The following is a 25,950-nucleotide window of genomic DNA, read 5'->3' as shown; positions in this document are numbered from 1 at the left end:
CTGTAGAAGTTCAAGAATTAATACTTCAGCACTTCATTTTCCTGTGCCAGTGCCCAAGGTGTATCCTGCAATCATTTGAGAACGGCTCTTTTGTGCTGTGACATTTTAATGCTTTTTCTGTGTTGTTGTAACACCTGCTCTGTTATTTATTTWTTTTTTTTTTACTTTTTGACTTCTTCCCGTTAGTAAATTTTATTGCCTTGCTGCTTTATAAACACTTGTCTTTTTAAGTATTGTGATAGCATCTTTGATTCATTCCCTGCAGGACTCCGAAAGAGATCACAGTAATGAATATTCACAAAGCCATCTGTAATATTCCCTTTCTTGACTTCCTCACAAACAAACATATGAAGATACTAAATGAGGAACAATGAAATAGAACAGAGAAGATGCTACAGGAAAGGTGGATTTATGACGGAAGTTGGGATGACAAATCCAGTATTTCTGTAGGACACTATTATATACATTTATAACATTGGGCTACTAGATTGTTACCTCCAATTAAAGATGCACCTTAATGCAACAAAATGATGCTCTGTTCCAAATCAAGCTGTTAAATGTCAATGTTTACTCAGTAAGTGTATGTTCAGTGGCTGAACAAACATTGTCAGTTTGCATCAAGTTGCTAACTATGAGAGACTCCACAGGCCTAGTACATGTGATGACAGCTATATTGATGAGGTTGAGCATTTTTTTGGAAAAGAAATTATTCCTTGTTACTTCACCTGCTTTTTGATGCAGACTACAAACGAGTTGGTCTCCCCATGCAGTGGGCAGAACAGTTGCGTTGGCACACTGAATATGAGCAACTCCAAAGGCAACTTTTGAAGGTGGGTTGTTTGAGTAGGTGGGTGGGTGGTTGGTTAGGTTTGGGTGAAAGGCTGATGGCTGCAATAAATTCTGCAAGTTCTGCTTGAGCATCATGTATATGACTGAAAACACAGTTGGATAGGCTTCTTATTAGCTTATTCAGCTAAGTGTAACCTAATCAAATTCCTTGCCTATCTGAAGGAGATGTCAGATCTTTCTCTCAAGCACTCCAGAGAGGATGAACTGGCACATACTCAATCTAGATGAATAAATCATGGTCAGGCTTGGTAAGACTTGACTACCCGCTTGTCCTGCATGAGAAAGGAGAGCCGAAGTAGCTTGGAGAGGACAGTATTCAGTGTTTGTGGGCTTGGACTGGCTGAAACCCTTTGCTTGACCAGCAAGTGCCTCCCCAGTCTGCCAGAAGTTTTGGAGTCTTAAGCTGGAGGGCAGATGAGCAGCTGTCGTACATGTGTTTTGACAGCATTCACTGAAGATCGGCTTTGATTATGAAGTGGTATGGGAGCAGCACCGCTTCGTCTTACGTTCTAATCAACACACAGAGACCTGCTAGGATCAAACAATCACAGATCCGTTGCTTGTGGGGAGCACCTCTGATGTCTTGACTGCAAGAAGTTGTTTTGCTTCTAACCACAGCACTTACCTGTCTCGGGAACATCACTGGTGTAGAAGATGTCTGCAGCCTGGCTAATGATAGCTTGCTGGAGAAAGCTTTGCTGGCAACATCCTGACTACCCGCACCCACTGCCCTCTCTCCTGCCTCTCTTGGTGCTTGCTAGTAGTGTGAATAAGCCATTGTAAAGTTGGTGGGATCCCTGGTGGGACTGTGAGGCTTTCAGGGTGCTCGCTTTGTCAGGTGGGTGGAATGTAGGTCAACAGCCAGAACCTCCTAGGCGCTGATCTCAGCTGGGTCACTGATTTGCTGCATGGCCTTGGATTTAATCACTTTGTGCCTCAGTTTCCCCATGTCTCAGAATGGGGAGCAGGATACCTACCTCAYGGGAGTGTACTGAGGCCTCACTCTTGTTGGTGCCGTGCTTTGACAATGCAAAGCTTTTTATAAACGTGAAACTACAGTTACCTTTCTTGGCCTGGGATAGGAACATAAATCTTTAAAATAAAATCTTTTGGTGCTTTTTGGGGCTAGAAGATGGATGATAGTAACTCCAACTGTGTGCAGAAACAGTGGAAGGTGATTCAGTTATTGGGTGGTTTCAGGCTTCCAAGGAGAGCTAGCTTAGGTTTGATGCAGTTCTTAAAATGCAGAAGGTACTGCATACCTCAGATGAGATACCACCTATCTTCTTCATCTTAAATATAACAAGGGTCTGCAGCTAGCCCCTCTTAGCCCATCAGAGCTGACAGGGAGCTTCAGTCAGCTTGAATAACAGTGGCAGAATTTGGCCCTTGAACACAGGAAATGGAACTGACGTCTGAAACCTGAATTGCATTCAGAGTAGAAGGACTTAGATGCCCTCTAAAAAGGGCATTTCAGATGCTCTGGATTTGAAAGATAATCCTGGCTTGTTTGGTAAGCCTGGAGCAAGATTGTGTGCACAAATAACAAGTGCTCAGTGTAGCCCTGACATTAGTTTTTCAGCTGAGGTCAGCGTGAAGAGATCGAGCAGTGGTGATTATGTTTGAGCACAGTGCTGAGAGTAGGGAGGAATCCAGGTAGCTGGAGAACTTGGGGCCTCACACTGTTTATAGGCCGTAGCAAACTCAGAAGCCCATACAGCTTTCAGACACTCCTGTACACAGCTTGTACAATAGAGAAGAGCATTTTTGAGATCTCTCTCACTGTCTCTACAACAGCCTGCAGGTTGTGTGGGAACAGCCTTTTGTGCAAACTCAGTCGTGCTATGATCTTCTGGAGTGACACGTGCATGTCCAGTCCCCTGTCTCTTATGGGCTTAGTTTCTGGGATTTCAGTGTGCCCAGAGCAGCTCTTGATGCAGGAGCTTGCTTCGGGCATCTGTTTGCAAATCGTGGCTTCCTTGCCTGAGTCCTGCTTTTCTGTAGTGCTGAAAAATGGAGTTTCAGACTTTGAGTCCTGAACCAGACCATGAAGCAGACAGGTTAATGCCCGTTGTTCTTAACAGGGCTCTTGCAGTGAAGATCTACTGATACATTTCTGAGCAGCCACAGGTTATTCTAGGAGATGCTATATTAATAATATATAAAGTTTGCTAAAGAAAAAAAAAATCTGTTAAGAGCAGATAGAAAATAACATGTTTGTTTAGTCCTGCAGATGTAGAATATGTTTGCGGTAAGGTCTTTGAATTTTGAAAAATGGTGGGAGAAAAAATTGTCAGCARGAAGTTTCCATTGGAATTGCTTGGAAATAAGTGAGGTGGTGGAAATTTTATACACCCAGTTAGGTGCAGAAGAATTGGAATATTACGGTATATTTCTCTGGCTTTCTAAAGAGTCTTAATACAAGTTAAAGACCTCTTTACAAATATTGCCCCTATTTGTAATGCTGAGTGTTTAAATCCCTCATGTTATCTGTATTATACTGTATAATTGTGTAAGATACATATGTTTACAATAAATTCTTTTATTAGCTGTGATAGGATTGTCTGACTGTCACCTGGTACTCAAAATAAGTTTCTCCAAGTCCCCAGGTTTTTGTCCTTTGCATACTTGGAACATTTTAATTAGTTTTGGAGAAAATTTGGTGGATCTTGAGTTCATCTGAAGGAAAAGGTAATTTTTGCCCTTTTCTAATTGTTTTTAAAAGCTTTTGGTTTTGGAAGGTTGGGGAAAGGGGAGCCAAAAACTCAGCAGGCTGAGCTCCCCCAACTTCTCATCTTGCAGGGTGGCTCATAAAAACAGCAAATAATTGGTTCACCCTGAGTTGTGTAGAAGATTGAAGAGGAATAGAAAAAAGTAAGAAAAGATGATTTCTCCATTTGATTGACAAGATTGTGGGGAAAGAAAATCTTAGGTGACTGTGAGCAGTTTTCACATGCTGTTGTCTTTGAGAGTGCTGGAAAACTGATTCTTGTTCATACTAAGTCCCATAAAGAGCCCCCTCAAACTGAGCACAAACTGTAGTGCCTTTTACAGTGCTAGAGCCAAAAAATGAGAACACAGCCATTGAAGGCTGACTGTCCTGTGGATTCAGTTGGTGGTGGTAAAGCTTTTTGGAATATTTTAGCTGATGCCTTCGCTTGTGGATGTTTTAGCCCTCTTGCTTTGACACACTCATAAATATATCTACAGGAAATGGCTGTCATTTGCAGGAGATGAAAATGCATTCATGCGCAACACCTCCTGCAGGCATGTACTCATCGGGATTTTTCTTATGTTCTGTTATTAGCCTTCCCTTCTGGCAAGGAGGGTCTCTGCCAAACAGCTGCCATCTGGCTCTGATTCTGAGGCATATTCATAGCTTGCTGTGGTCTTCCCAGTTGGCAAAGGCCTGAAATCAATGGGCTGACTTGTAATTAATGCCTCAGTCTCACGGCCTTACAAGCAGTTGTGGTGCTCTCAGAAAGTGCTGCACCATCAGCTTCTGAAATGAAGTAATTTGTATACAGAGATAGCACGGGAGCAAATAGCATAGCTATGTCACTGTGCACTGACGTGGTGATGTAAAAGAATGAGCCACCAGGCATGAGGGCTTGCCCAGCCATCCTGGGCCACCTCTGTTCTGGAAGCAAGCGCAGCCTCTCTGGGTCAAATGGCACCCACATATTCACCACAAGCTGTATTGGTCCTTTGGATCTTATATTACCATGTGACGGCCAATATAGAGAAAATCTGTAGGGATAAGGCAAAGGTAATAGGTTTTCATCCGGTTGTTCATTCTACAAGGAATTCATGCAATGCAAAGAGAAATCTACAGTTTTTAAAAGGGAATCTTTTTGGAAACCCAGAAATCATTAATGTGTTGCTTGTAACTTTTCAGGTATTCAGTTCAGGCAATGAGAATTGGCCTGAGTCATTGAGTATATATCACACCAGAGCTTCACCTGAGCATGCAGAAGTGTGGATGTTCCTGGCCCCCTGGAGTAACAGAGGTAGCTGGCACAAACCTCGCTCTCAGCATCCCAACAGGCCAAGTGTTGCTTGCAGGCAGGAGATGAAACAAAACAGGCATGTTCAATGCCACACTATAGGTAGTGAATTACAACGGTTCAGCTATAAAACCTTCCTTTTAAAGGAGTTTTTCTGTGTCAAATAACCCTTGTCTGCAGAGTGATTCACAGTGGGAAAACCTTGATGGACTGAAGTGAACTCAGAGCAGTTGGGAGCACAAATGTGTGAGAGCAGTGGTGGAGGCAGTCCTTGCACTGAGACTGTCTGGAGCCTGCTAAACCTGCATAAGAGATTTACTCTTCAGAAGAATTTGGTCAGTTTGACTGAAGCAGACAGTTCCCATGCAGAAGCAGGAGTGTTGCAGATGTCAGCAGCCGGTGTCATCTCCTGTCCCTTTCAGCTGGTAAGTACCTGCTTGGTTTTCCTTTTGTTGTTCCCTCCTGTAGCTGGAGCCAGACAACAGCATCATAACCCTGTGTCTTTCTCCTGGTGGTCTCCTGAGACGTAGCGAGGGCGGGAATTTCCTTATCTGGGGATGCTGGCTGTATAGTCAGCACATTCGTATACTCACAAAAATGTTCTTGGAAGCAATTATAAAGCAATAGTCTTAATATTCAAAGCTAGTAGCATTTGCCCTATGATCTGTGTAAGACAGCAGAGTGGAAGTGAGGTGAAAGGCGATTTGCTTGTCTCTTTCTGTTAACAGGGCAGCACTGAAAGGGGGTCTTGGGAGCATGGCATCTGTCTATCAGAGTAAATGTAGCCTCAGTGTGTCTGATGGTGAATGCAGCAAATCAGTATTATTGGTTCATTTGCATTTCCCCATGTTGATTAATTACCTTCTGAATAGTTTGCTTTCTGTTTGAAAGCGTCTGGGAAAAATCCCATAAGCAATTATGAATTCTGCTGAACAACAGCTTTCCCTTTGAAGGCAGTTGTGCTTTTAAATCAGCCTTCAGATATGCCATGGTTTGAAAGGTGCCTCAAAATTCATTATTCGTTAGGGATCTATGCCTGCAGATAAGCTTGAAGAATACGGAATTGTCTGCTCATGGTTGTGAGTGCCTGGAAATAGGCTGTGAGTGCAGAGTCAGGAATCTCACTGACCCCTTGCTTGGCGGCCAGTATGTGCTGCTGTCCTGTCCGTGCAGGTGTGAGAGAACAAGCTTTTGAAAAGAGGATGTGGAGGTCAACATCTGATTTAATGACCTTCCACATTCATAGGACCCTGGACCAGGTGCAGCCCTGCTGGGGTTTTGCTGAATTAAATTTGTGAGGGTTTCAGGGGGTTGGAGATAACTGAAGGGAATTGCCTGCATTCCCTCGCTCCCACCATGCCTCAGCCATGGCCGTGCCTCCCACAGCCCCTCACTCCAAACCGGGACGGAGAAGCTATCCTCTTCCCTTCCTCAGCCTGAACTCTTGCACCATCTCCCCCTGTGCCGCCCTGGAGCATGGCACATGGGCTGCAGTGGTCTGCAGCATCTTCTCACTGAGGAGAGCAGCAGACAAGGAGAACAGCTAGGCTGGGTTATAATACTGACTCCCTTTGCAACAGCATACGTAGATTGGAGAAAGAAATACAGTGACAAACTTCCCTGTTGAGGCTGAATATCCAAGGGTTATGTTTTACAGCAAGAAGGATTTTGGGAAAGAACCAATAGCCAAAATACATTTTAATTTATTAAATTAACTTCCAGTCCATTTGGTAAAATACAAGCTTATATTACCAGTTTGTTCACAACTGGGTTTTTTTTTTCTTTTTTAGAAATACAGTGAATTAAGAAGACAGACTGAATAGGCAATATGTGTTTTTCTGCTGTTAATAAAGTCCAGGATTGAAATGAACTGAAATGGTTTGAACAAAACTGTTAAAAACGTTATAAAGAGATTAATCAAGCAAATTGAATTCTTTCTTAGAAACATCTAACATGCAAAACCTTTAGTGCAGTTTGAATGTTTCAGATGAATTTCCTGAAAAATAAGTCTCCCCAAAAAATGGTTTTGGCAAGTAGTGGTATTACTGTATGTTCCTCTGGATCCAAAAGAAAGGGCAAGTGTGAAAAGTTCCATCCCTCGTCCCAAAAAAACCCAGCTTACAAGGATGTTACCTGTACTTGTGCTTAGTCTAAGTTCTTAGGTCCTGTTCGAATAACTAACAAACAGAGGTGGCACAATTTAAATCCTCATATAATGCAGTGAGAAGTTGCTCTCTGCATGAGTTTCAAGTATAATCCACATGCCAGCAGTTTAAAAATTATTCTTACGGAAATTACCAGCAATGGATATGTTTTTGCAGAGTCCCAAAAGTTCATTAAATTTGCCTTTGACTTGAGCTAGAAGGTGATTAAGGAAAAAATCCTCCTGTGTTGAAGTACATTTCATTACAGGTGAATGAATATCTGATCACTATTCAAGTTTGAGGATACAGTTTCCTTTCATTCTAGCAGACACATTTCAAACACACAAAATAAAAGTTTTTCTATTTCCTTTTTTCCCCCAAAATAATTAGGAAAAGCATTAAATAAGTAGTAGACTAACATTGCATAAGTCCTTGAGATAGAAACTTGAAACCTACTACAGGATGAACAAAGGCTAAAAAATGGTTTCTTAAAACACAAGTACTTCAGCAAAAGTTAAATCCACACCAATCTAAAAAAAATCAGCTTTAGAATAATGACACTTCAAATGATCTATCTTAGAAATAAAGGATGTCTTACATTCTACTTAAGTTTCTAAGCAGCATTCACTTCTGGTTGTTCTTAGCATTAGCATTACCATTATACAGGCAATAGTTTAGGAAATTCAAGGCAATATATTTTCCACCTTGCATATGCAAAGAGTTAACATTTATTAAAAGTATAAGCATATCCTTTTCATTAAAGGATCATAAGTTGCTTTAGCTAAAATCCATGTACAGTATTTACACTCACCCTAAGCACAACTGTACAAATTACATAAATATTTTAGATCTGCTCCTGAGGAGTCTGGTAGGTGTCTAGCTGACTCCATCCATGCTATCTTCTCTGAACCAAGCTGGTACATTGTTGTCAGGGCTGTCTTCAGAAGTTCAGTCCCCTCTTGCTTCTCTGTCAACTCTCCAGTTTTAGAAATATTCAGCTTTCCAGCTTCCTATCTCAAAACCCCCCAAAAACTTCCAAGAAGCTCAGAAGTCAGCCATACACTTCCTGTCTTTCACTGGCCTACTTTAGAGGGTGCTGTTAAATAAGACTCTTCTTGGTTTTAATTACCTATCCTATTTGTGAGTATTTTCTCTCCCACCCTGTGTAGTTAAGCATAGGGATGTTGCCTGCAATCCAGTCTTTGCTGCCCAAAGTCAATCTCCTAATGTGATGCCAGCTGGCATAGTAATGAACCTGTTTCTATGAAAATCTAGGTCATTCCTTGCAGTGGGTTTTGCCAGTTCTGAATCAAGCGCTTTGCAATTTGTGTGTTAGCAGAAAGTGTGTGTACATATCATTAATCACTGGAGCTGCTTTTGATAATGTTGGTTCTTTGATCTTAACACTCCTCATGAAAATTGCATAGTGATACATCTTAACAAACAGCCCACGTTGAAGCTGCCTGGATGTGAATGAGGTCCAGGTTCACACGTTGAGAATCCGCGACGGTGCCTGGAAAACAGCAGAAGGGTTGGGAGAGAACTTGGTCTTCGCTTCTGGAATCTAGTGGGGTGAGCAGGGGGAAAGAAATGTTAGTGCAACACTGTGTGCAACTCTAGTGTGAATTTTAGTGAGTCTAGACCATTCTGCGCATCTGCTCTGCTCTGCCCTGTAACATGCCATTACCTGGTAAGCGTGAGCTCTTGGCTGGGCGTAGCTGAGACTGGTCTAAGCTTTCAGGATGGTTCAAGGGCAGATGTATAATGCTTGGCCACAGAGGAGTGGTTTTGTTAGAACCAGGCCCTTGGACCTTAAGGTGTGTGCTGTGACAGGAGGATAACCATGGCTGGGCAGTCCTTGGCAGGAGGTGGCCATGAGCCAACCTGAGGAAGATGAACAGCTGACCTCCTCACACATCCACACTGACATGTACCCTACAAACACGAGGACAAATTCACCCCTGGACTGATGCTGGATTAAAACGAGAGGAGATCACAGTGATGTTTGTCTGGTGTAAAGTCCTTAACCTTTTGGAGAATGCCATTGAGATTCTGTCAAAATGCTTCAATCTTATGCTTTAAGGAGCCACAAGCATGCTACGTGTATTGCAAATGGGGAGACCTGGAGTATCCAAAGGAGAAAGAGAACAGTATTGAGTACTGGCCATGCCAGATTGTGAAACTGAAATGTCTCTGATAAGGATATAAACTCYTCAGATCTGGAAAAAAGGGAGAGAGAGAACAAAGGTGACTTCATGATACCTGAGATCAAAATTCTCACTAATATCTATGGAGACAGAATTTTACCCAAAATGTAGCTGTTGTGATTGTACTGAAGTGTTAGGGATACCTGGACACTTTGTCTCTTCCCTAATGATAAAAGCCCAAAGGATTTGAAATGGAACTATAGTTATTTATGCATCCAGCACAGGACTCTGGATGAATCTGGCCATAAAACATAAAATGGTGGTAAGCTTTGCTTCGTGCTGAGTATTTTGATGGCACTGCCTGAGTAGAGAAAGAAGAGCAAGACCACAGAACAAGACAGTCYAGGAGAAAGGAAAATAGCTATTGATCTGGTTTTTGTTGTTGCATTGTTTGTTTTTTTCCACTCCTCTGGGGATGCATCTGAAACACTGAGAAACAAGAGTAGCATCACAAACAAAGCCTGTGTAGTGCTCAGTAGCTGGGGAAAAATCAGCACTCTGAATCTTGCATGCAGGCTGTCAGAACAGAACATGCAACTGACTTCTCAGGTGTCTAGCAAATCCATGAGCTTCAGGCAAGAGGGAAGATCCAGATGGCCATGCGTAAACCAGGTACTTCACAGTCTTGCTTCTGTTTGAACTGGTGATTCCCCGGCATCATCATCTCCATCCCAGACTACACTTTTCCTTTGCTGACTGTGCTAGAAAGGCCTCGGTGGGACACTTAGGGCCTTTGCTTACATGGTCTACAGTACTGTGTCTTTAGTGATACGTGTTTGTCTCTGGGATTCCATTTTTCTTTTTCACTTCCTCAGGAACTGCGATAGGGATTCTGATGGGTTCATCTAGGACCCTTTCCTTGGGATCCTGTCTGCGACATTGAAAGCATAAGAAGGGAGTGTATCTTTCCCACAGCACTACACATCTTGGCCAATTGGAGGTATTACATTCTACCCTGGACTTCCTGGCAGGACAGTGCTGTCTGACTGGCAGTGTCCCATTACTACCATCTTGCCGTCTGTCTCTCTGCTTTCTCCCTCTTCCTGCAGGTCCACAGGTCTCAGGCTGTCTGAGCCTGGACACTGTATTTTGCCCCTGCAGAGTCCTAACCCTTCTGTCCTTGTTGCTGCACCTCAGAAAATAACCCAGTCTATTCAGAGCAAAGAGGCAGTTTTGATAAGATTTGCAAATTCTCTCTTGCTTTGCCTTAGGCCATTGTCCCACATTTAGTTGAGTTGGATACATCCACTGTATGCTTTGTCACAGCTCTGAGCCAGCAGTCCTCTGTGGAGGAGGCATTTGGCTGTCTGCTGACTAAACATCTCTTCCTCATCTCCTCCAAGGCAAAGATTTACTTTTTACAAATGGCTCTGGAGTAGCTGCTGTTATCTCTAATGGTACCACAGACTGCGGCTGGGGGATTCTGCCCTGGCCACGTCTCTGCTTTCCAAATCAGTTAGTGCAGTCTGTGATCAGCTTTTGCAGCTGGTCATGAAGCATGGTTCACTTCAGTGGCCTAATGCAAAAGGCTGCTAAACCCAGGCCTTGTCTGTGTGCAGTCTTTCCTTCATTACTGGGACACTGAGTATTTGGGGCCCTGTCAGGGAAAATGCTGAGTAAAGAGAGAATGTTTTCTTATAGGTTTTGCAGTAATGCTTAGATTTGCTTGGCCAACAAGAAAACATTCTTATGCTGATACAGAAGGTCATAGAAACTCACAGGAAAATCCCAAGGGAGTCTAATAGGCCTGCGTACACTTACTATAGCCATATTCTGCTTGGTGTTGGTAGAGGTGGAAGCTTCTGCCCTTCCCATGGCATAGGAATTTTTTGCTGTTTGGGTGGGTGGAGTTTGTTAGGCAACAATATGCAAACATTTCCATACAAGCATTTGTTGGTGGTTAATATTAACTTTGAAGGTCTGAGTCTCCCACTACAGCCCTAAACTTAGCAGAAGACAGAAGTAACACAGACTGACCATTCTGAGTATGTACAGAGGGTGTTAAATAGACCTTATACAAAGATATATAATGACACACACCTTGTACATAAGGTATCCAATTGTGGGAATCGCAAATCTTGAACTGCCCGACTTTCATGCAGTTTAAAATCTTGGTCTCAGGGTTGAATTATGTTAAGTTACGATAAAACATTCTCTAGCATGTCTCTCTGAAAGCAAGGGATGGCCACATTACCTAATAGACAGTGAGGAAAGAGCGGTCAATGAGAACATGGCTTTATTCTGCGCATGCCACGCTGGTTAACAAATGAGGAGTTGCTAATGCATGCTTTGGGCTTTACCCACACGGACACTGAGATTTTAAAAAGTGTTAATTACCTTAAAATCTGCCTTGTAGCTTGTCTCTTGAACAAAATGTTCTTCTGGGATAATGAAGCCTTGCTTTGTCTTTATAGGTTTGGATGGTTTTGCTCCAGTCCATGGGCGATACTCTTGCCTGAAACAAGATTGTCAAGACAAAAGAAGCCATAATATGCAATATACTACCAGGGAAATGGTGTTTCTGCTCAGAATGGGGGCAAATCCAAAAGGCAAAACTAGATAGAATCAGTTCAYGATATTGAACTCCTCTAAGGCTAACTGTTTTGGAATAAAAGAGGAAATGAGCCTAGGGACCTGCTTCTCTTTGAAAGCCCAGACTCTGTGAAAGACGCAACAGGTCATGGACTGGCTAACTGGCTGCCATGGCATAACTCTTCTGCTTCTCTTTCTGGCACTTACGTGTTCTCCCTTGGAGGTGATTGGTAATTTTCTCCTGGATAAAAAAGGCAGGGTAACTATTTGCTTCATAGGTTTTATTGACTCACTGGCCACTTATGGTCTAAAGCATCTTGATTTGGGGCTCTGGGCCTCTAGTCTTCACTCACATGGAGGGAGGCCAACTGCCAACTGTTTTTTCACTTGGCTTTAGCTCTTTTGGCAGCAGGCACATTTGCCAATATGTGATGTTTTATGCTTTTGTGACAACTTGGTCAGAAATGCATCAGAAGGGAGACCCTATCTCAGCTGGCAGATGCTTCAACTGTTATATTCCTTCACACGGGGACAAGTGCTTTTGCTTTGCATGATAATGTTAATGTCTGGGAAGAAGGTGCTTGGGTGACTGTTACTTTTGGAGTAGTGATGTCTGGAGAAATGGGTGCAGAGACTTCCCATTTAGAAAGAGGCACATGTTTCAAGAGCGCTGAAAAGCAGCATGCCAGCGTGTGGCTTAGCTAGGCTGTTGGTGTCCTTCTGCAGCCTTCACTCTGCTTGTCTGTCCCTTTTGTCACAGATAGGCCACACCACTGCCCTCCTAAATAGGACTCTCTGGGTGCTGTAGTGGTAGCCAGCTGGGCTGGCTTGTTTGCTCATTCAGGAGAGGACAGAAGTCTGCTCTGTTTATGTGTGTGTCTCTGGGAACCAGTTCAGGCGGCTTCTCTAGCAAAAGGCTGGTCTATGCAAGAAGGTTAGCCAAGCTGTGACTTTACAGCACRTTAACTTCTCCGCAGTTAACTCCTGCAACTTGGCTGAATATTTTGGAACAATCATGTTAGCATGGTTTAAGCCACTAGTGCTCACCACACAGCTGAGAGTGGAAGACCCCCCTCATTCCTTTATGTTGTTAAGAGAACTCACTGAGTTTGTGCTGACCGCCTTCAATGATGGTATAACCTGTTTTGAAGAGCAGAAAGTTTGCACATGTAGGCAGGGACTGAAGGGAATGGTAGCTTCTTTAAGTGTATGCACTGAATCCATAAGCATGTCATATGAGAAACGTCTCACTCTTAGTTAAAGAGGTAAAGTAATTTGTCCAGGGTTTTTTTGCATGCTAGAAGCCTCTATAGGAGGTGTTTAGTGGCTAGTATCTAGTAAACTTTATGTTTACACTTGGCATACTTAAAATAGTAACTCCACTTTACTAGTTCATTATAGACAAGATCAAAGGCTAAGACTGAGTCATGAGCCATGTTCAAGCTAGGGAAATAGGCTGTTTTAATGTGCTGATCTTAGCTTTGATCACAGCTTTTCTAATTTTCATTTTTTCCAAATATTATTTACTATTTTGATAGTAGCTGAAAACTCCTCTTTAAAAATCTTACTAGTTAAAGTATGTAAGTGTGGAATATTTTTTTTTAGAGTGTGTGGTTTAATCTTGATCCTTTTCATATATTGTTAAAATATCCACTGCATTATGAATTATGCTTGATTTCTAAACGTAGATTCAGCCTTAAAATGCTACATTTTCCTTGTTTGATTTGTAGATGCAGGGTACAGCCCTGGAGTGTGTCTAATGCAGTGAGAAACCAGCAAACTAGCAAAAAATTAATTTTAAAAAAGTGATTGTTTCTTTACTGAATTAGCTGCCCACACCGCCCTCCTGTTAGGGCGGATGAGTGCCAGTGCAGGAGCCCACAGCCAAGACTCGATAGCAGTTTGTCAGCTGGAGTGGTGGCAAAGTAAGTTCTTAAATCCACTCAGGATTAGTAATGGATGTTGCTCAATAACAGAGCTTCCTGCAAAAAAGCAAAGGCAGACCCCCATCAGGGCTGTCCATGTATACTGCAAATTTTGTCCGTAATCGGTTTGCTCTTGCTGCCTTTCACCTTCTCTGCGTCTTGCTTTGCAGACTTGCTCAAGCAGCAGGTGAGTGCCTGCCTGGCTCTCCTGATGGCTGGTGGTTCTGTTACTGCTGCTGTAGCACCTGAGGTACAGAAGTGCCTTGCAGAAAGGCAACGTTAGCCAAGCAGAGTCCCAAGAAGGCAACCTTGCAGTGGGGAATCCCAGATGTGTGTGAATGCTTAGTTAAATTTGAGCTCTGCTCTGCTCTGCAGCCAGAGGGAGGACACCCAGCTACTGGGCAAAATACCAGCAAAATGGTACAAAGCCATTATTTACATCCCAGCAGTTTCCAGGCACTTGAACCTGCTGTTCCACATAAAGCTGGCTTGCCTTAAGGATAGTGATGGTATTGATTCTTAACTATTTATCCTTGTGACGGCTGGTCTCCCTGCTGTCTTACACTGAAATGGAGTGTGTCCCCAGTCTTTCAATGAATGGCTCTGCTGCCTGTCTCCACAACCAGCTCTGTCTCGTTGCTTTGTAACAGATCATTTGCTGATTTGGCAGGCCCCCAAACGCTGGCCTTTTGGATCATAGGACTCTGATTTTGCCTGGAAGCCAAATTGTTTTCCTCTCAGCCTGGAAAGCCAAAACTATTTGAAACACCTGTACTCAATGGGGAAATGCTGTGCCTTCACCCATAGAAACAGCAAAGTGGGGGCAAATACAGTCATGGCTGAGATTCACAGCAGCCTTTCTTATCTGGACCCCAGATTTCCCCCGTAGAAACTCAGAACCCTCAGACAGAGGGGAGGGCTGGGTGAAACGGGGATGAATTGCTCCTCCTGGGAGCTGGGGGATTAAAAAAAAAAAAAAAAAGACATGAAATGAAAATGATCCTAGACAACATTTGGTTCAGAAGGTACAGCTAACAGCTCTGCCTTTCAGCTTGCAGGATGCAAATATTCATCTGCAGCTGCATAGCCAAGAGTCAAAAGGAGTGAGAACCCAAATGCTGGTTCGCTAACTTGACAAGAAACTAGTCATAGAGTAACAAATGGAATCAAAATGCATCTGAGCATTCAGCCTACTTGGAGCTAGGGGAAGAGGAATAATCTCATTTCTAACGTTACTCAGTCAATTTAAGGCTCTGCCAAGATTTAGTGACATGTTTCCCTGGTTGTGCTTCCTGGTGCAGTGTTTGAGAAAGCCAGTGTTAGAACCAGCTCAACTGCATGTTGCCTCTTCCTCCCTTTCCCGTTTTTGCCACCACAAATGGTGTCTTGTCCAAGACCACACCAGTAACAGAGTTAACTCCTGAAGAACAACACAGAGAGGAAATTACAAAACTGGGATGGAGAGGGGAAGAGCACTAAGCAGTTTGACTCCCTGCTTCAGCTGCTGCTGGAGATGGACACGAGAGTGACCATTGCTGCTGGAGACAGTCATCTTCCTCCTCCCGCTGTACCTCTTCCTCCTCGCCTCCTCCCTAAATAGCAGCAGTTGTCAGGTTTAAGGGGCGCTAGCTTAGAGCAGCAGTGGGACGGCAGCTCTTTTGCCGCCCCAGCTGTGAAAGGGTCACACAGTACCACATGAAACCCCTTGTTCTGCGCTGACCTACCAGCCTGCCCCTGCAAGTCACATACGCTGGGTGTGCAGGAGTGTTTTGGGGTGGAAGGTGCAGTCCCCCGCAGGCAGGACTGGAGGTGTCCCGGGACTCACCTTTGCCGCATGAGGGTCGAGGGGCCCCAGCTGGTCCCCTTGGTCCCACCCCCGGGGATGTGCACAAGCCAGTCCTCCATCAGACCAAGGCTGCGTGGGGATTGCTTGTGCGAGCGAGCTCCAGAGCCGTGCCCTGGCCACGCTGTGAACGTTGAAACAGATACTGGCCTTTCTGCAGTACTGCGGGCTGCGTGGAGCCAGTTGTTAGAAAGCAGGCATCTCTGTGTCTGCCCGAAGTGGAGGGGGGAACAGCCTCCAAGACTCTAACTCAGTATCCAAGCTCTCTTTAGTTTTTATTTTATTCTCTGTTGTTATAACCTATAGGTGAGCCTTTTGATCTCTGTGAGTAGAAATGACCCAGTGGTACTTACAAGTCTTACTAAAGCACTGGAGTTGCGAAAGAAAAAAAAAAGGACTCCTGAGTTGTAGGAAAGCTTTAAATAGTAGGGATCAAAAAGGCTGCTCAGAGGTCGTAATGCTTCTTCACCTCTGACTTGCTACCGAATCAATACTAAGAAGCTATTGGCAGATGGCTGCCTAAGTTTTCTGTGGAACTGCTTTGATCACATAAATCACTGATTTGTCAGTCATTGCTCTTTCTCATAATTGGTTAATAGAACCTGGGGAAAGGAATTTCTTCTCTTATAATGTGTCAGGATGTGAGCTGTCTGCGAGGGAAGGTATGAATAAATGCACTCTGGAGAGCTGAAAGGCTTATGGCCTGCTGGGACAGTTTAACCCCACAGTGGTAACTGGAAACCAAGCAAGTGGCAGTAGAGTTGATGTGCATACTGTAAACAACAACAACAAAAGTCACTGGGCTGTTATTATTTCCRGAGGGTTAATACAGAGCCTAACTTTGAAGAGAGCTGTTTAAATTAAATAGTAGTTGTGTGCCGTTTCCACCTTTTGGGTGAGCAGGGCCACCTGTGCTCTTAGGTCTGTTGGGCAGCCTTTTTCATAAATGAGGTAGAAAGGTTGCTTTTAAATATGCTCATTCTTTCCCCTTGCATTGAGAGGCTGCTCTGATGTGCCGTTTGTCCATGCTGTGAGGATTTAAACCACCTGGAAACTTGTACTGGCCTGACTTTGGCTCTCTGATCGGATCCTAATCCATCCTTCCAGCAGTAGCTCACCACTGTGGGCCTTTGTTGCACCATTTCAGGGGAGTTTGTAGACAAAAGCAGCAGCTTCTGCTGGTAGAGAAGATCCCTGTTGCAAAGGCACATGGAAGGATACATCATTGCTAACTAGCATGGCTGGACCTGGGAGAGCTCTGTCTCCTGCCTGCCACCATACCCCCTCTGCAAGCCTCATCCTCCATCAGTCAGTCCTTGGTAGCCCAACCTGCCCAATCCAGGCTGGGCCACACCAGAGATGCGGAACCACGCGCTGGTTTCAGACCCGTCTGAGACCAGATGGAGGGCAGATGTGGCAGAGCAGCGATGGTAACCCAACACCTCCCTCACCCCCGCTGTCTGGCCTAGTACTTGGCTCCCTCAGACCAAAGACTGCTGTGCCGTAGAGCCCTGTGCCTTCCTGCCTGCCCCAAGTCAGGAGCATGGGAACTAGGTAGGTGAGAGGGCCACTCAGCCAGCTGGCACAGCGATTCTTCCAGACTAGGCAGCCTGTCAGATTGCGGGACATGCTTTGGAAATGATAGGTTCACCTGTAAGAAACATAGTTGGTCTTTAGGTTCCTTCAACATGCAGAGCGGCATTTTTGCTTGCTGCCTGCTGTAATCCACATTGCTAGGTGCTCAGGGCTCCACAGCTGCTCAGGTGTTTGGTGTGCTTCCCAAGGGTTTTCTGGCTTTGCAGAGAAAGCTGCCTGTGAAATCTTTTCAATTTCACTAAGATGGAGAGCATTTTTAATGTCACCATGCTATGGGTGGGGAGGCAGAGGTAAGGGATGGAAACTGAATACCAGATGTGTTGTTTGCAGTGTTGAGGGCTGGCATTTCCAGACAGATTTACCTTCAGCATTTGTAGAATTCCTTTGACCTGTAGTGCACCACCAATGCCACTCACAGTTGGCATTTTAGTACCTAATTTTTATGTCATGGGTTGCTTTGYATGATTAATTATTGGTGGCATTCTGTGTCACTGCATTAAATTTCCCTTTCTCATTTAAGAAATACGGAAAACTCATTCTGTGTAGCTGAATACAACACTCAGAGTTACACTGCCTGAGCTAGTCTGCATTTATTCTTCTACTGCCATCTTCATTGTAATACCTGGGCACTCCAGTGAGAATTAATAGGTGTAACTAACATTTGTCACATTCCCTCTTCAGAGGGAAAGTTGTGTGCACAGTATAGCAGTTTCTATTGCTAAGATTTTCTTTTTAAAGTACACACTATCGACTTCCATCGGAGAAGGCAGAGTGAAGTGGTGTGCTTGGGCTTCAGAGCAGAAGGTGGGGGGGGTCTGAAATAGCACTCTGAGGAAACTCCTTGCAGCTGCTCAACCAGGCTCCTGGCACAGATGTGCCATTACCCTTTCAGTAGAGACAGTTTTGTTTTGCCAAAGCACAGCTGAGAGGCCAGCGATGCTGTTTCAGATGATATGCTGAGTCTGTGCCACTGAAGATCTCAAAATGCAAAGAGATCTTGACTTGATTGGAAATCCTATGAGAGGCCAGGGTGAAGAGCAGAAGAGAGGCAGCCTGTTCTGGTGAGCATGTGCGCTGCAGTGTTTCTGCTAGCTGAAGTTTTCCCAAGGGCTGATGGCTGCCTGCCTAGATGTATCACACTGCTGGAGTACAGAGGAGGTACAGCAAAGGCCTACCTAGATCAGGGCAACTCCTAGCCAACTGRAGATGGCAAAAAGCATGAGTCATGGATGCAGCAGTGAGAGCTTTACGGGACAAAGTCAGAAGCACTCCTGGGTGATGGAGCAATTGAACTGCTCCTTCTCTGAGCCACATCAGATAGAGATGGTATGCTGGAGGCCCTTCCAAGTCTTGGATACATGAGCAGATTGTGCCCATTCTTCTCTCCAGCCAGCAGACCATAGTGTATGTCTGTTCAGCATAAAGACAGGACTGGGGGGAAAGAAGTGGGGGTGGTGGAAGAAAAGGTAGAGGGATAGAGGAAAGAGTTGAAGGGTAGAAAGACCAGCAAATAGGTATTATAGAGGAGGAAAGCAGAAGAAAAGTGAATGAAGTGTAATGTCTAAAGATCATTTGACAGTTATGGCTCCCAGAGTGAGTCTTTTCCACTGGAGATTTTCAAGACCACACAGAACAAATCTAGCTTCTTCCTGTCTCATGTAGCAAGGTCAAACAGTACTTGGAGCTGCTCATATCTCACAGGAGAGAAGCAGCAACAACCCAACTGCCCATATTTTCTCCTCCCAACCCTCTGTTCCTCTCCCCAACCCCCCCCTTCCCCAGCCAGGCTATGGTTGTGGGAAGTCTCTCTAGATCAATCCCAGAATGCCTGCCCCAAGCAAGCTTACATCTTAAATACCATAAAAGACCGGGGCTTCAGTATTAATTTCCCCAAGCAGCAAGATACTTAAGTATGTAAAGATAACTTTAAGTCTTGATTATAAAAGCTTTACTTCCATTATTAAGGTTAAGCATGTGTTTAAATATCTTGCTGGATCAAGGGTGGAGCTCCTCACAGTGTTCTTAACCCTGCCAGCTCAGGTATGTGCCCTAATCCCATACTGTGCTGAACATGTGTGTAGGGACTTTTTTTTCTTCTGCACAGCTGAAATAAGATGCTCTTCAGTGTGAACTGGTCACCCCAATTCCCTTTGCCCTTCTGCAGAAGCAGTGTTTGAAGGTAGGTAAATAGTACAGACAGCAAAGCAATATGCTCTGTGACTGCATCCATAGTTATGGAGGGGAGGGGGATGTCATTCCCCCGCATTCTGTGATACCTTGTTTGGTGGGGAGGACCTCTCTGCGAGCATAGTGCCACGGAGCATGCTGAATACTCACACAGGAAGGTGGGTTTTCAGCTCACTGGGGATCTTCAAGCCTGCCAATCTTAGCATCTCTAGCAGTGACATTAGCAGTAGCACATCAGGCGCTTAACCCTTAAATGACACTAGCTCTTTCCATATCATTTTCTTTCTGTGAAAGCAACAAAACAAAATTGAAGAAGGCCAGTTGTGTGGCTGTACTCTGTGAGCAAGAAACGCTGCTGATCAGCACCCCCAATTTGGTCTGCTCACCTGCTGTGCCTTCACGCTGTGCCTCCACACCCACGGCACTGCTAGCACAAGCCAGGTGCATTTGAACACCTGCTCAAAGCGCTCACATTGCAGAAACACCAGCCACAGAGATTAGGCCCTACTTGGCACTGGCACTGTGCATACGTCAAGAAATTCTTAGCCATCCTCCCCCTTCCCCGAGTGCTGGTTCCCAAAGAGACAAGGGGTAAGAGAAGAAGAGGCAAAACAAACACAGCTCTGATACAGCATTTTTCACTTGCACACTTGAAGTGTGCTCCAAGAGCTGGCAGGTTCTCTATTTGCCTTTTACAGAAGGAGAAACTGAGGTCTGAAGAAGTGACTTGAAGCACAACTGAGCCTTGAACAGGGCTCTCCTCTCTGCTAGGCCAGCCCTGGCAGAGGGACAGTGGCCCCATCCTCATCGCCTTCTAACAAAACAAGAACGTGACTCCCACCGAACAGGCACGAGGGGACAGCTGGCAGATGGCTGCTGAGAGCACCAACTTCTCTCATCCACCATAGAAGGGGGAGGTAAGCAGCCAGGAAGCCACTTTTTTTTTTTTTCCCTAAAACACCTGCTAAATGCATTCAAACCTAGTACTACAACTGACTGTGTGCAAATCTCTACTGTCTCAGAAGTACATAGTACTTGTGACTTGCTGCTGAAAGGGAAAAGCCACTTCCATGACCCTAAAGGGTGAAACCTTCAGGGAGGGCAGACAGGGTTGCTCTGAGCTCCCTGTTGTCTTTCTGCATCAGTGAGGTGTAATCTACTTCAACACTCTGCAGCAGTCCCTGGGATCTTTTCACAATAGGAGCACATCCCATTTTTGCCTTTTATGTGAAGCTTATATTGATCTGACTTGGTCTGTGTGGCTGAACTTCCCCCGTGTAGACCAATTAGCCTTTGACTTCATTCAGAGTCTAGCAGAACTCCACCTGAAATCCAGGAAAACATTTGATAACACAGGGCAACATTTTGGAGAGCAGGATGCCATGCTGTCTTTCCACGGTTGATACAAAGTTATTTCATGATTAAAAACATCTTCATTTTCACAAAGCAAGGTGGAGAACAGACATCCTTTTGATACTCCTTCCACCTTTATCTTTCTTTTGGCCCTAGCAAGACTCCCACTGAAGTCACTATGAACAGGGTTGGTCTTTTTGTCTTGGTCACTGATCCTGTTTGTTCTGTTCTGCTAAAGGCCAGGTCAGGCTGGCTGCACCATGTGTGGGAAAGAATACAGCCTGCTTTGCATGCAGCTGAATTTCTTTCTGTGCTTAAAAAAGCTTAAAGAAATGTAGGGAGAAAGATGGAGGAGGAACTTGCAGAATGAAGTCTCACAGGAACATTACACTGATGTGCAAAAAATACACCAAACTAGGCTCAATATTACAGAGGACTCACTGCTACTCTTAGAGGCCCCACAAGAACAAATGCGCAGTGGGGTGTTGTTGAAACATGCAGTCAAAAATCCCTGAATCTTTGAAAAAAACAATGCTTACAAAATTAAGCCAAAAACCACCAGTACCATTGAAAGCTTAGAATAGACTGTGTCACAAGGCCAACTTTTCTGCACTGTCCTCTTGGAATCAACCTTTCTGTCCATTTAGATCTTGTCTCTTTAACATTAAGCAAGCCCAGATAGCTACTGAGACCTGACAGAGTCATAAAATACAGTTGCAGGCAACTGACTGGCATTGTGCTCGCTACAGCAGCTGATTGTACTAGCGGGAGCCTCGTGCTGCCTGCTCGACCTGGGCTGGTGCAGAGCCCTGCTACAGCAATTACAGTGCACACGAGTCAAACAGCTGCTGCTTGTGAGAGCAGAGGCAGCCGAGCCCCCTGCAAAGGGGCCCTGCCCTCAGGGCTGTCCTGCCTGCTCAGTGCAGTGCAGGGTCTCTAACCCTTRTAACACCCAAAGAGGTGGAACCTACCCAAAGGTCCCCCCAGAAAGGAAACAAGAGGGCCAGACCAAGAACCAGTGTGTTTTCCATACCTAAGCTCCTCTAGTGAGCTGCCTTACCACCACTGGTCTCCAGCACATCCTCCTTTTCCCTGAGAGGCCCCCTCTCAGGCCAAACCCCAGCAAGTGAAGCCCACACCTGCCAGCCCTCCCCTCTAACAGAAGACATGCCTTTGCTTTACCTGCACTACAGCCGATTTGTCTTTTTTACTTCCTCAGTGGCTGCCTTACCCACCAGCAGGGCCAGGTGGGCCAGCTTTTCCCTGACTAGTGCCTACAAGAAGCAGGGTAGACTTCTACTGCTGGAGGTTAGTGAAGGTGGTGACTATGCATGGCTGTTAAGGACCCTGCTAAAGAGCAAGGAGCATCTTTCTGGCTTTCATCAGAGAGGAAGATGAAGAACACCTAGTGCTGCTGTTCAGCTATTGCCTGAAGATGAAGCAGATGTTTACAGACTGGGATGCTGTCTTCAAAGCACAGTAAGGTACAAGGGAGGGAGGGAGGACTGCAATGTGGTATCACTAGTGAAAATGTCCTTGCTGTTGGTCTGTGACTTGTAAAAGGTGGCTGTGTTTTGGCTCCCCTTTTCCCTGCCTTAAATGAGGAGCTTTTCCAGCACTAATAGGATGTTTCTGTGGCTTAAGCACGGTTTAAATTRCCAAATAAAAGCTCAGCACCCCAAGTGTAACTGTAAATGAGTAACCCTGCCAAGTACTAGCCGCTTCAATCCTGTTTAGTCTTGCTTAAATAAAGGAAAAAGCAACCAATATATATCAAAGCAGACTTTTTGCTGTCCTGGGAAGCTATTGTGGATGTTGCTTCTGCTGCTTGTTGCGACTCCTGTGACAGCCTAGAATGCATTCAGCTGTTTTCAGCGGTATGGGGATTTCTTAAACCGAACAAATGGAAAATGTTGTGCTAGATGATAATTCAAAGAAACTGTGGGATTTACTGGAGTGAGACAAAGGTGGTTTCAGTTGCGTAGGCCTAAACTGTTAGACTAATGCTCTAGTTAGTGTTTTAGGTATGCCTGCCTACATTAGTTCTAGTGTATAACCTTGCAACAGTTTAAATGTGTGATGTGAGAAGCTTATGTTGGTGTAGCTGGCCTTGCCCATGCCTCTGCCTTCAGTGCGCAGTGTTCCCTCACATTAGCTATGATGAGTTCTTGGACAACCCGGCTTCTTATTTTTCCTGAAACTTTTGTTTTGATTTGCTGGCTGGTATCTCACCCTCACCACGTGCTTCATCTGTGAAACTGTTGCGCTTTTATTGGAGTGGTTGTGAGCCCTGTGCAAGAATAGACTAGTCGGAGGGAAGGGAGGTGTGAAAAGTGACTCTTCCCTGACAGAAGCTGTGATTCTAATGAATGTTTAATGTGCCCTTGGCTTGGGGTTGGACTGAAGAAGCAGGGGGAGGTTTAAACGACAGTTTGAAGATGGATGTGTTTCCAAAAAATCAACCTTGCTAATGCTGTTTTAGACAGGTTTCTCTTTTGAAGTACTTCCTGTGCTGCTTCAAAACTTGAAGTGCTTTTCTTCAACAGTAGTCATCACTTGGTAGATGACTGTTCTGTAAGATGCGTCAAAGAATAAAATAGTGCATAGATTCAAATACTGCACAGCTACCACTTCCATAGACGATATGTAGCTGCATTTGTAGCAGGGTTGCTGCCTGTGTAAGGAGGAGTAGCATAAGCAGTATGTGCTCGCATGCAGGATTATAACCCTTTCCAGGGCCCCAGTGTTTTTCTCTTAAAAGCTCTTTGATAAATAATCTAATGCATTGCAGTTACAAAGGGAAATGTGTCCTAGGTACATAATAGATCATTAGGGTCTAAATACTTGGGATTCTGTTAGAATAAGATTAATTACTCTGTCAATATACTTAATAGGCATATTATCATCAGCTGAACATTGTTATTAGGGAGCATGTAGCAATGCGAAACTGAAGCAATATTTAGTATTGACCATATAGCAGCTCGAATCCACTTTCTCCCCGGGGTGGATATGAATGAGAATCAATGAAAATCAGGGCTGAATTTGRATGCATCCAGCCTTATTGCTTATTCCAGAAAATAAGTGCCTGTAATCAGTCATAGTGATCAGACAGAAAGGAAGGCATCGATAACAAAAAAAATCATTCAACCATTTTTAAAAGCCCTTTAGGAAAGGTGGTTTGTGATGCTTAATTTTTCCCCTACATGTTGCTGTCATTACCATTTTAGACTGCATCTCTTTGGAGTATGTCCCAGGTGTCTTCATGTCTGACTGAGCTTTGAGACATAATTTGGCATTCCAGGTGTTTAAAATAATACAATTATGGCATTGACAAATTTGGGGAATATAGTTCAGTGCAACTTTTGATGAGTACAGCTGGCTGTAAAAAGTGTTGTGTCTTCCCAAAGCAGTACTTGAAATATTGCCGTGCTATGGATGGCAGCACGGGTCCTGCCATAAGGGCTTACTCCCTTAGCCTCTCTTTTAACTATGTCAAAAGCTAGAAAATACATGAAGGCTCAACCTGCGGTTTTGGCAAATGCTACGTGTACTCTAGATATGCTATGCTGCAAAGGCAGAAATGGTGTTCCCCTGAGCTGGGGGAGAGCTGCTGGAGATCAGATGTCGGGGTAAGAAATGTCATTTTTAACGACCATGCTTTGAAGAGCAAATGCAGCTGTGGAGGCAGACAGGTTTAGTCCAATGCCCTGATCACCAGCCTTCCCTGTTCCCCCCCCCCCCCTCCTTGTTTACGGCGTGTTTCCCTCTTTGCGGTGGCTTGCCTGTCCCCGCAGCCCGAGCATCCCTAGCGCCGGCTGGAGCTGCGGCCCGGGAAGCCGCGCTGCTGCCGGGCAGCGTGGCCGGGGGGAGGCCGGAGGAGAAGCCCCCGCGGGCAGGCAGCGCGGCCGGGGGGAGGCCGGAGGAGAAGCCCCCGCGGGCGGGCAGCGTGGCCGGGGGGAGGCCGGAGGAGAAGCCCCCGCGGGCAGGCAGCGTGGCCGGGGGGAGGCCGGAGGAGAAGCCCCCGCGGGCGGGCAGCGCGGGTTACCTGTACGAGGTGGTGTGGCCGCTGTCCGCCTGCGAGCGGGGCCAGAGCTGCTTGAAGCCGGTGTAGCTGTTCGCCTCGCCGGCGGGCAGGACGTACACGGAGCTGCCCAGGGCCGGCTGGGAGGCGGCGGGGGCCCCGTTCCTCCTGCAGTCGCCGCTCGCGCCGGTCCAGGCGAAAGCATCCCTCTTCTGAACCGGCCAGGCTCGGAAGTCCTGCCGGTACTGGGTCTCGGCCGCGAAGGGCTCGCCGGCGGGAGCGCAGGCAGCGCCGGCCGGGCCCTTCCTGTGGCCGCCCCCTCTGCCCGACCTCTTGAGGGCCAGGGAGTCGGGCGCGTGGGAGGCGGCCGCGGGCAGCTGGCTGCCGCCCCGCGGGTGGCCCCCACCTGTGGTGCCGCGCGGGGGGCCCCCCCCGTCCTCCTGCTCCTCTATATCCGAGTAGTTGTGGATGGTGAGCGGCACGGAGAGGTCGGACTTGTCCAGCTGGTTCCAGAAGCGAGCCAGGCAGCACACCCGGCTGATGCAGGGCCAGGCCATGGCACGCGGCGGAGCCGAGCCGCTCGCTCACGCACGCCCCGGCGATGCGGCAGCGGCCGGACGCGMGCCCTGCCTGAGCGCTGGCCCTCGCTGACACGGGCCCCTCCTCTCGCCACCCCCGGCCCCCATTAATGACACCCCCTCTCCGGGTTACAGCCGGCACACGTGATCCCGGGCTGCCAGAAGGAGCTCAGTGCAGCCGCGAGTGCCAGCGAGAGCTGGCGGTGATGCAGAAGGAAGCCACCGACCCCCTACGCGCGCGGCTCCCCGCCTCCCCCGCGCCTTGCCGCCGCTCCCGGGCGCTGCTGCGRTGGCTGCGTCCCGCCGAGCCCCCTCCGCCGCCTGCGCGGCGCTGGCGAGACCCGCTGGAAGTGGCCGGCGCCCCTCTTAACGCGCCTGCCGGTCCGAGTGTTGCTTTTTAACGCATTAGGATCCTCTTTCTGCTCCCAGAAAGCTCAGTGGAATAACCGGTCACAGGCACTGGCTGAGCAAGGAATAGTGCTGTTTTCTAGCTGGGCAGTGTTGCTTAATGATAATTTAAAATTGGCTGTAATCATCTGTGATCAGAGAGAGACAGCACTGGTGTACAAAAGATGATGTATATAAAGTAAGTGATCTGGACAAGCCATAGAAGCTTTGTGTTGTTAATGTCGAGTTTCTGATAGCTGAACGCAATAATATACTAAAAAAAAAAAAATCCCTATTTACATAAACAGTTTAATATGCTTT

The 25,950-nt window shown here is 45.9% G+C and overlaps 3 protein-coding genes across 14 annotated transcripts in view; 2 read left to right on the top strand and 1 right to left on the bottom strand.

The window, feature by feature from the left end:
* The window catches only part of YEATS2 (YEATS domain containing 2), a 61,966-nt gene extending 50,130 nt beyond the window's left edge, over positions 1–11,836 (top strand). For 5 of the 12 annotated variants that reach the window (XM_026080153.1, XM_026080151.1, XM_026080160.1 and 2 more), the window contains 6 exons: positions 266–830; positions 3,452–3,540; positions 3,652–3,723; positions 4,748–5,281; positions 10,023–10,147; positions 11,622–11,836. In XM_026080153.1, coding sequence (XP_025935938.1) covers positions 266–374 — 109 coding nt within the window. In that variant the 3' untranslated portion in view covers positions 375–830; positions 3,452–3,540; positions 3,652–3,723; ... (1 more) ...; positions 10,023–10,147; positions 11,622–11,836. Of the gene's footprint in view, positions 1–265; positions 831–3,398; positions 3,541–3,651; positions 3,724–4,747; positions 5,282–10,022; positions 10,148–11,621 lie in introns of all 12 variants that reach the window. The other 7 variants (XM_026080156.1, XM_026080155.1, XM_026080149.1 and 4 more) reach the window with 7 other exon arrangements.
* On the bottom strand, positions 8,487–25,221 carry MAP6D1 (MAP6 domain containing 1). Its single transcript, XM_026080164.1, has 6 exons — positions 25,083–25,221; positions 25,006–25,045; positions 24,787–24,970; positions 24,689–24,738; positions 11,545–11,662; positions 8,487–8,564 (listed from the first exon to the last, which is right to left on the bottom strand). The coding sequence occupies exons 1-6, from the start codon at positions 25,219–25,221 to the stop codon at positions 8,487–8,489; spliced, it is 609 nt and encodes a 202-aa protein (XP_025935949.1).
* LOC112972927 (claudin-19-like) overlaps positions 13,339–25,950 on the top strand; it is a 50,811-nt gene continuing 38,199 nt past the window's right edge. The window contains exons 1-5 of the mRNA XM_026080163.1: positions 13,339–13,664; positions 13,835–18,507; positions 19,208–19,282; positions 19,989–20,207; positions 21,863–22,127. The gene's annotated coding sequence lies outside the window, so the exon portion shown is untranslated. The remainder of the gene's footprint in view (positions 13,665–13,834; positions 18,508–19,207; positions 19,283–19,988; positions 20,208–21,862; positions 22,128–25,950) is intronic.

Source organism: Apteryx rowi, unplaced genomic scaffold (assembly GCF_003343035.1).
Source record: "Apteryx rowi isolate R43461 unplaced genomic scaffold, aptRow1 scaffold_51, whole genome shotgun sequence".
In the NCBI taxonomy this organism is placed as follows: Eukaryota; Metazoa; Chordata; class Aves; order Apterygiformes; family Apterygidae; genus Apteryx; species Apteryx rowi.
Note: the sequence above shows the minus strand (reverse complement) of the source record. Positions and strands in the feature narration are given on the sequence as shown.